We start from the raw sequence: 11,211 nt of genomic DNA on the forward strand, positions 1-11,211 counted from the left end.
ACTTTAACATCATAAGGCTACATAGACAAACTTAAAGCCAAAATCATACTGAATGGGGTAAAACTAAAAACACTTTCTCTAAAATCAGGAATAAGTCAAATGTGTCCACTGTCATTACTCTTATTCTATATAGTATGTGAAATTTCAGTCAGATCAATTAAGCATAAAAAGAAAATGAAAGGGATACAAATAGGAAAAGAAGATATCAAATTTCAAGTTTTGTAGATGATATGATCTGATACTTAGAAGGTACAAAAATCTCTATTAGAAGACTTCTAGAACTAACATACAAATTTAGCAAAGTAACATATTAAAAATCAACATTCAAAAATCAATAATGAATTCACTAAAAAAGTAATCAGAAAATAATCCCTTTTTCAATAGCTTCAAATAATAAAAATAAAATGCCTATGATTCAGTCTAAGGAACTGAAAGATCTCTACAATGACAATTATAGAATGCTGATGAAAGATATTAAAGACAATATTGGAAGATGCAAAGACTTACTATGTTTATTTATAGACAGGCTTACTAATGCTAAAATGGCCACATTACTGAAAGTGATCTACAGATTCAATGCACTACCCATCAAAATATAATAACATTCTCCCAGAATTACAAAACAACTGTCCCAAAATTTATATGGAAAAATAAAAGACCTACAATAGCCAAAGCAATTGTAAGGAAAAGAGCAATGTTGGAGGCTCTGATTTTAAGTTATAATTCAGAAGTGCAGTAACAAAAGCAGCATGGTATTTTCATTAAAACAGACACATAAACCAATGAAAAAGAAAACACAAAGACAACCCCACATAAATATAGCCATCTGATCCTTGATAAAGGTACCAAAAACATAGGCTGGAGAAAGACAGCCATTTTAACAAATGGTGCCAGGCAAACTGGATATCCATATGCAGATAAATAAAAATCAACTCAAAATGAATCAAAAACCTGAAAGTTTGCAGTTTCTGGAAGAAAATAAGGGAAACACTCCAACATCAAAGCACTGGCTATAACTTCCTCATTATCTAAAGCTCAGGAAATAATAACAATAATGAAATGGCATCAAGTTAAAAAGCTTCTGCACAGCAAAGAAAATATGAGCATGTGACACCTACACAAAATATGTTCCATCTACTCTCTGACAGTGGAATATCTGTAATATATAAAAACTCAAAAAACTTAACATCAAAAACAAAAACAAAACAAACAAACAAAAAAACAACACCAATCAACAAATGGCCAAATAAATTAAGTAAGAAATTTCCCCCCAAAAGAAACAAATAGTAAGAAATATATGGAAAAAATGCAACAGTTTTAGCAATAAGAGAGCAAACCAATGCTACACTGAGAATTGATATCATGCCAGTTAGAACACCTTCATCACAAATACAAATAATAATAAATGCTGGCAAGATGGTGAGAAGAGAAAAAAATACTTACACACTCTTGGTGGACTTACAAATTAGTACACTCACTATGGAGATATGTATGGGGGCTTATAGCAGCCCAGTTTTCAATAGCCAAATTATGGTGCCAGCCTAGGTATCCACCAGTTGATAAATGAATAAAGAATACGTGGCATACTTACACAATGAAATTTTATTCAGACACAAAGAATAAAATTATGTCATTTGTAGGAAAATGAATGGAATTTGAGAACATTATGTTAAGTGAAATAAGCCAAACTCAGTCAAGTGTTGTTTTGGTTTGTTTGCTTATTTTCATATATGAAAGGTAGAGAGAAAAAAATGGAAAGAAGAGTGGACGATCTCATGAAAATGAAAGGGAAACAAATAGAATAAAGAGAGGAGTTCAGGGTTATGGATAAGGAAAGAGAGGTAGTGTAAATAAAATTCATCAGATTATATTATGTGTATGTACAAATGTCACAATTATTTCCTTTATTATATAGTCATAGTTGTCCAGTAAGAAATTAAGACAATTTGAAATAGTTTTTTTTTAAATTAATTAGCAAACATTCAGTTTACCTAAATATACATTTATCTAAAAACTATTAAAAATATAAAAATATAAATAGTTCAAAAAGCTATGTCATCTAAATATTTACAATGTTTTTAATATTTTATTTTAAACATTTGATGCATAAACAATTTATTTAAAGAATATATATTTTTAAAGTATTTGTAAAATATAAAATGATGAAAAATTATTTCCTTAATGATATATCAAAATCTCCACAAGATATAAACATGTATAAATCCTACTGTAATGAGTCAATAGTATTAAAAGATACTAGGACAAGAGGAGAAATACAAAGATATCTGATTATAAAGAAACTTTGAAATACAGTGCATCATTTTATCTTTTAAATAGGCGAGATGAGAAAAAAAACACCTAAAATACCTCAAAACATATACTATGTACCATAAGTAATCAATGAAAACTAGAAAAAAGTAACACATTTATGAAACTAGCTTTATCAAAACCACAAAGAAAATACATATTAAATGAACAATTAAAATGTTACCCAAAGGTAAAATTAATATTCATGTAATGACAACAAAAAAATGCCACTTCACCTTATGTATGAACTGGTTCAGAGATTTTTTGCTTCAGTTACCATTAAGCAATGCAAAAACTTTAAAAAACTGAAGCAAAATTTGCAAGTCAAAATGAGAAGACAGGAGAGATCCAAGATGGCAGGCCAGAGGGAGGAAGCATTCTGTGTCATTTGTGACATGGGAGTCAAGTAATGACAATACTGCTTCTCAGATAGTGATATTCCTGCTCCCATGCAGGAATCATGGTCCTGTGCCCTTCCAGGGCTCTAGGCCTCAGCGTCAAAGTAGGTCTCTCAACTACTCACCCACGCAGGACTACCGGGTACCTGAGCAAGACCATCAGCACCAGCACCACCTGGGCAGAACTTTCAGCCACCCACCCGAGGAGAAATCAGGACACCACTCCCATACAAGACCTGGCAGCTTTCTATGAGTAGGATCTCAGGCTACCATTCCCATATGGATCCCCATCTACCAATGTGGGGCTCCCCCAGTCGCCACCATCTTGAGAGTCAGCAGTAGCAAAGATAGTCCCATACATGCAGTAGCCTGCCTGCACTGGAGAACTTGACACAGGCTCTGAAGTCAACAGACAGCCACACATTGCACACTCTGAGCTGCTCTCGGAGCTTATCTTCCAACAACACCATGGCTTGGCTACCCCTGCAACCTGATAACCCACCTCTGAAAGCATGCGCCTCCACCTTTGGTCACCTTCATCACCAACTTCAGTGGGGACAACTCTCAGTTTGGAACTCTGGCTCGCCAGGTACCCAGCTTATAACTCACCCCTTTCCCCAGCAGCTGCTACCACTGCACAGTGACACCCTTGTTACCTTCACCATCCTGAGGACAGAGATACCAGCTAACAACAGATGACCCTACCTATTGGATGAGAAGGGAAGCAGGAAAGATACTGATCTCCAACCAAAACAATACCTGTTTCTTCCTTCAAGATTTTTTCCCCCCTCTCTCTCTAAACCAAAGGAATGGGCAATCTATTCAATGAGCAATCTATTCAATGAAATAATATCAGGAAAGTTTACAAACATGAAGAATGAATTGGAAAACCAAATTCAGGAGGCTTGCAGGACACCAAATGTACAAAATCACAACAGATCCACACTAAGGCACATTATAATGAAAATGTCTAACATACAGAATAAGGAGAGAATATTAAAAGCCATGAGAGAAAGGATCAGATTACATATAGAGGAAAACCAATTAGATTATGTGCAGATTTTTCAACCCAGACTCTGAAAACTAGAAGATCCTGGAAAAACATACATGAAGCTCTGAAAGAAAATGATGCCCACCAAGAATCTTTTTTTTAATTTTAAAAATTTTTAATTATTTTATTTAGTTATACATGACAGTAGAATGCATCTATGCACTTTGATATACCATACATAGTTGGGTAAAATTTCTCATTTTTCTGAGTGCACATGTTTCAGAATCATATTGGTCATGTAATCACATATATACACACAGTAATAATGTTTGTTTCACTCTACTGTCTTTCCTATCCCCACATCCCCTCCTCTCCTCTCCCATCATTTTCCTCTACCTAATCTAAGCTAATGCTATTCTTCCCTAGTGCCCCCACCTTATTGTGAATTAGCATCCACATATTAGAGAAAACATTCAGCCTTTGGTTTTGTGGGATTGACTTATTTCGCTTAGCATTATATTCTCCAACTCCAACCATTTACTGCCAAATGTCATAATTTTACTTTTCTTTAAATACAGTAATATTCCATTGAGTTTGTATACCAAATATTTTAATCCATTTATCTATTGAGGGAGACCTAGGTTGGTTCCATAGTCTGGCTATTGTAAATTGCGCTGCTATAAACATTGATACGGCTGCATCACTGTAGTATGCTGATTTTAAGAATCTTATATCCAGCAAAATTAAGCTTTAGATTTAATGACAAAATAAAAACCTTCCATGTTGACAAAGTTAAAAGAATTTAGAACTCAAAATCTTCACTACAAATATCCTTGGCAAAATATTCCATGAAGAGGAATTGAAAAACAATGATGAAAATCAGCAAAGGGAGGTATTACACTAAAGGAAAAACTAATCAAAGGAGAAACCAAGGCAAGTTAAATACCAAAAATAAACAAAAATGACTGGGAATACAAATCATGTCTCAAAAATAACCCTGAATGTTAATGGCCTAACCTCACTAATCAAAATACATAGACTGGCAGATTGGATTTTAAAAAAAAAAAGAACAAACAATATGCTTGTTTGTAGGAGATTCTTAGGAAAAGACATCCACAGACTGAAGGTGAAAATTTGGAAAAAAAAAAAGCATACCACTCACGTCTGCAGAAACAAGCTGGGTTTCCATCCTTATATCAAATAAAGTAGACCTGAAGCCAAAGTTAATGAAAAGGGATAAAGAAGGATATTTCATACTGCTTAAGAGAACCATTCATCAACAAGACACACAATAATAAATTTATATGCCCAAACAATGGAGCATCTATATTCATCAAACAAACTCCTCTCAAGTTCAAGATTCAAATAGACCACAACACAATAATTCTGGGTGACTTTAACACACTTATTTCCCCAGGGGATAGATTGTCCAAACAAAAGCTGAACAAAGAAACTATAGAATTCATTAATACATCAATAACTTAGACTTCACTGACATATATAGAATATTTTATCCTTCAAAGAATGAGTATACTTTCTTCTCAGCAGCACATGGATCCTCCTCTAAAATAGACCATATATTATGCCACAAAGCATCTTTTACCTAATACAAAAAAGTAGATATACTACCCTTCATTCTATCAGATCATAATGAAATGAAATTAGAAACCAATGATAAAATTAAAAAAAAAAAGCTCCTCTAACGCCTGGAGACTATGTAATATGCTACTGAATGAACAAGGGTTTGCAAAAGACAACAAGAAGGAAATGAAAAAAAATGCTTGAATGTGAAAGAGAACACAGATACAATGTATTAAATTCAAAGGAGCAGGATATAAAATCAATACCTATAAATTAAATGCATTTCAATATATCAGTGATGAATTCTCTGAAAGAGAAATTAGAAACTATCCCATTCACAATAGTCTCAAAAAAAAGGTACTTGGAAATCAGTTTAACAAAAAGAAAAGACCTCTACAATAAAAACTACAGAACACCATAGAAAGAAATTGAAGAAGAACTTAGAATATGGAAAGATCCCCCAGGTTCTTGGATAGGCAAAATTAATGTGGTCAAAATGTTCATACTACCCAAAGAGCTATACAGATTCAATTCAAAGTAAAATCCCAACATAATTCTTTATAGAAATAGAAAAATCAATCATGAAACTTATTTGGAAAAATAAGAGACCCAGAATAACCAAAAATCCTTTGCAAGAAGAGTGAAGCAGCAGGCATCACAATACCAGACCTTAAACTAAAAAGGTATAATAACAAAAACGTCATGGTATTGGCACCAAAATAGACATTTAGACCCATGGTACAAAATAGAAAACACAGAAATAAACCCACATAAATACAGTTACCTCATACTAGACAAAGGTGCCAAAAACATACATTGGAGAAAAGATAGACTCTTCAACAGATGGTGCTATAAGAACTAGAAATCCATATGCAGCAAAATGAAAATAAACCCCTATCTCTCACCATGCAAAAAACTCAACTCATAGTGAATGAAGGACCTAAGAATTAGTCCAGAGATCCTATTCCTAATAGAGGAATAAGTAGACCCAAATCTTCATCACTTCAAATTAGGCCCAAACTGTCTTAACAAGACTTCTAAAGGGCAAGAAATTCAATCAAGAATTAATAAATGGGATGGACTCAAACTAAAAAGTTTCTTCTCAGCCAAAGAAATAATCAATGTGGTGAAGAGAGAGCCTACATTTTGGGAGAAAAATTTTTTGCAACACAGATGTCAAATAGAACACTAATCTCCAGGATATAAAGAACTCCAAAAACTTAACACACACACAAAAAAAAAAACACAAAAAACAAAAAACAAACCAAAAACCAAAACCAAAACAAACGAAAAAACAACAACAACAACAACAACAACAAAAACAACAACCATGCAACAAAATCAATAAATGGGCTAAAGAGCTGAACAGACACTTCTCAGAAGAAGATACAATCAATCAACAAATATATGAAAAAATGTTCAACATCTCTAGTAATTAAAGAAATGCAAATCAAAACTTCAAAACTACTCTAATATTTCATCTCACTCCAGTCAGAATGGCAGTTAACAGGAATACAGACAACAATAATTGATGGAGAGGATGTGGAGAAAAAGCACACCTCTAGATGATTCTGTTTTTTTGTGTGGCATAACATGCTTTTTGTATTTTTAATCTGATTTTCCTTCCAGTCTTCAGAGTAATGCATGCAACACATGAAAGTGAAAATCAGAAGATATCAGTGAATTTTTCCTGGGCTTCACCCTTCCCCAGATGCATAGTTAACATTTTGCTGAATAATCTGTTTTCTCCTGGGACATAGGTCTCATAATTAACCAATTCAAATATGATTGCCCAAATTTATCTAATGAACAGATTCATTAGAGCCCCATTATTTACCCACAAGGTAATTAAGAATTTATTTGCTTCAATTATTTTTTCTGATATTATGTGAAACAAAATACATTTAAGGTGGTATACTTTATTCCAAGGGAAATTTTATGGATTTGGCCCTCTGAGAAATATCAAAATAGTTTATCAAAAATAACTCTAGAATTTTTTTTTCATTTATAAAGCAGAACTTTCATCTAAAGATATGATATTAAGATGATGCTTGGAATGTATCAGGGCTCCAGATGTTAAATGATGCTGGGGAAAGATAAAAAGGAAATATTTTCCTGGGTGTTTTGAGATGAAGTATAAAGGACTTTGAGAGGGAATTTGCAGTTCCATGGGAGGAGAAGAAAACATGTATTTCTCCCTGCAGCATTGAACAACTGCATGACTTTTGGTTTAAACAAATTGAGAATACCATTTTGTACTCAACACTTACTTTTAACCATCAATATTTGGTAATAGGCAAGTAATTTCAACTTATTTTATATTATATTTCAACTTCTATTCATTCTATCCTATTGTTCACTATGGTGCATTTTTGTATCTCTCTCAGATTGTTCTATCTATCTATATATCTATAATATTTGCACATATATTTAGTAGTTAACTTGATAACTGATGTATAAAAACATATTTAGTGATAATGTTTAGCAACTAACTGAAATATGTAGAATATAGCATACCTTCTTTAATATTTGTACATTTATAATTTTTTGTCAAAATACTAATAAAGGTAGTAGTCACTAATTATCAAGAATTACATTTAGAGCTTTTCCTAGAAAGTTGAGTTGATCAAGAATTCCATGATCAAATAAGAATTTGTGTTCCTGGAGAAGATGATGTAAGAAAGGCACAGTACCCCATATGTATTAGCTAAATAATGAAGCATTTGAAGACTATGTGAATAATAACTTCATTTTTCAATAATTAATGCAGTAGAGACAGAATAAAATACACCAGAGTGATATTAAAAATTAAAGATACATGATTGGACTATAAAAGTGAGAAATATACAACACACAATCACAACAACAGCAAAAGTCCCCAGTGCTTCATATCAAAATACAATATCACTTTAAAAACTATATGCAGATGTTCATGCTTCTCTTCTGACCAATATTTTATTGTTTTCCAGGTCAATGTTATCAGTAAAATCTGCCTCAAACCAACCATTGGAAATGAAAAATCGAACATCAGTAACAGACTTCATCCTCCTGGGTCTAACAGATGATCCAGAGCTACAGGTTGTGATTTTCTTCTTTATATTTCTCACCTATGTGCTGAGTGTTACTGGAAATCTAACTATCATCACCCTGACCCTGCTGGATTCCCACCTGAAGACACCCATGTATTTCTTCCTCAGGAATTTCTCCTTCCTAGAAATTTCATTTACTTCTGTCTGTAACCCTAGGTTTTTGATCAGCATCCTAACTGGGGACAAGTCGATTTCCTACAATGCTTGTGCAGCTCAACTATTTTTCTTTATCTTCCTGGGCTCAACAGAGTTTTTCCTCCTGGCCTCTATGTCCTATGATCGCTACGTGGCTATCTGCAAGCCTCTACATTATACAACCATCATGAGCAACAAGATTTGTTACCAGCTCATCATCATCTCTTGGCTGGCTGGTTTCTTGGTCATTTTTCCACCACTGACCATGGGCTTGCAGTTAGATTTCTGTGATTCCAATGTCATTGACCACTTCACCTGTGACTCTGCTCCTTTGCTGCAAATCTCTTGCACAGACACCAGTACTCTAGAGCTCTTGAGTTTTGTTTTAGCTTTGTTCACTCTCCTGACCACATTGACACTAATAATTCTCTCCTATGCTTACATCCTCAGAACAATTCTAAGAATTCCTTCAGCTCAACAAAGAACAAAGGCCTTCTCAACCTGTTCCTCACACATGATTGTTGTCTCCATCTCATATGGAAGCTGCATCTTCATATATGTGAAAACATCAGCAAAGGAAGGAGTTGCTTTCACAAAAGGGGTGGCTATTCTCTACACCTCTGTCGCTCCTATGCTGAATCCATTTATTTACACTCTAAGGAACCAGCAGGTGAAACAAGCAATTAAAGACATTGTGAGGAAGATATTTGCCTCAAAACCATCAATCTGAACATGATTAATAACTGAGGCAGGTGCATAATTTGGACTTCAAAGTCAAAACATTGCTGTTTAATTATTCTCTGCCTTCTTATCTCTTCTCAGAAAAACAACTTTTTATGCCAATTGTTATTAAAATAACATACTATGTATCAAATACTTTATGAATTCATACACATTATTATTACGGAATGATTTGAACATTTTCATATAATACAATTCAAAGACAGGACTAAAATCATTTTATATATTAATTTATATACTTCTAGTATATACATGTAAATGATTAATCACTGCACATATTTCTGAACAGAAGAAGACATTGAGTTTCTTTACTTATTAATTCATATGTGTGTTTATATAAATGTATGTATAAGCATGTATGTTCTTAAAAATGTATATACATGCTCATGTGTCTGTGTGTGTATATGTATTCCCTCTTTTTGCTTTTTTTTTCTCTTTTAGTAGTGCTAGAGATCTAGGACACCCTGCTTTAAATGGTTGTTGTGGTGGTTTTATTTAATAATATAAAGAGAAAATGTAGACATATAGGTTACAGGAAGAATTGGTTTATAAACAAACAGTAAATGTTAAACAAGATGAAAAAAAGAGGATTACTTTTGTACTAAACATTTGACATTTAATTCACAACTTACTTGAAATCTTATGATTTAAAAATTGAGTGATATTTGTGATCATGATAGAAAAATCAGTAATAGATACAACCATTTTTGAGGGCTTTTGCCTCTAAATAAATTCATTATATTGTTATTTAAATTATTTCACTTACTATTTATGCTGGCGTTTGCAAGAAAAATTAATATAACTATGACATCATGCTGAGTGTGAAGGTGCCTGCCTATAATTCTGGAGGCTGTAGTTCACAAGTTCAAAGCCAGCCTCAGTAATTTAGCATTGTCCTACGCTACTTAGAGAGAACCTGTCTCAAATTTAAAAATTAAAAAGGCCTGGGGGTGTGACCCAGTGAGTCAGCAACCCTGGGTTAAATCCCTGTGCAAAAAAAAAAAAAAAAAAAAAAAACGAAAAGAAAAAAATACAATTTTATGAGAGTAGAAATTTTCTAATTAGAGTTATTACTTAAGGAAAAAATAGCATCAAGAAGTCACATTTTTGTAAAACGTTTCTACCAAAAAAAAAAAAAAAAGCAACATTCTGCTTGGGAATGACAATCTCTGGAAAAGTTTACCTAAGTTAGGCCATGATTTAGAAATCTATATCCATGTGGTATGCTAGCTTATATTTTGTCTTTTATCAGTTCTCCCACTCTAATTTTGGTAAGGTTTGCTCATCGAATTATGTGAGATAATATTGTTTTCCAAATAAGCACTAAAAGTAAAAATTGATTAAGAAAAAAGATTTAGGAAATTAAATGTATAAGAAAGACTTGCAAGAACTAGGAAAATTCGGTTTAGCTCAGGAGCTAAAAAAAGTAATTCATGTATGCCACTCTTTATTATTTCTAATAATTTATTTTCTTCCTGCTTTTATCATAACTTCATTTGTTCATATTTTGTTTGCTTCTTCTATTAAGCAGATAGTTATCTGTCACATAATAAGTAGCAGAAAACACTGCAGACCTAAATTCACTCATTTTTTAAAAAAATAGCTCATTACATTTTATTTTTAAATTTATTTTAGCAGCTTTATTGACATATGGTTTATGCAACAGTATATGCACATATATAAGGCACAAAATATGATTTTTTTTTGAAATTTATACATCCTTAAAATCGTCACAACATTGAAGACATTCAAAGTAATATATATGACCTCCAAAAATTTGTTCCTGTCTCTACCTTTTTATATTTTTTAATTTGGGAAGAACACTTAATATCAACATCTACCCTCTTCACAAAATTTTTGTGCAAAATACAGTATTGTTAACCATAGACCCATTGTTATATTGTAGATACCTAAAACTTATCCATCCTATGTAATTGAAATTTTATATTCATCAAATAGCAACTGCCCA

The 11,211-nt window shown here is 32.8% G+C and overlaps 1 protein-coding gene across 1 annotated transcript; it reads left to right on the plus strand.

Moving 5' to 3' along the window:
• Window positions 1-8,250: 8,250 nt before the first annotated feature.
• LOC124087255 (olfactory receptor 6C76-like) lies at window positions 8,251-9,231 on the plus strand. Its single transcript, XM_046436034.1, has one exon. The coding sequence runs from the start codon at window positions 8,251-8,253 to the stop codon at window positions 9,229-9,231; it is 981 nt and encodes a 326-aa protein (XP_046291990.1).
• Window positions 9,232-11,211: the final 1,980 nt, after the last annotated feature.

Source organism: Marmota monax, unplaced genomic scaffold (genome assembly GCF_021218885.2).
Source record: "Marmota monax isolate L192 unplaced genomic scaffold, Marmota_monax_Labrador192_F-V1.1 WCK01_AAM20220418_F8-fsc00012, whole genome shotgun sequence".
In the NCBI taxonomy this organism is placed as follows: domain Eukaryota; kingdom Metazoa; phylum Chordata; class Mammalia; order Rodentia; family Sciuridae; genus Marmota; species Marmota monax.

Coding starts and splice junctions, on each gene's coding strand:
- LOC124087255 (XM_046436034.1), top strand. CDS start 8,251: ATGTTATCAGTAAAATCTGCCTCAAACCAACCATTGGAAATGAAAAAT.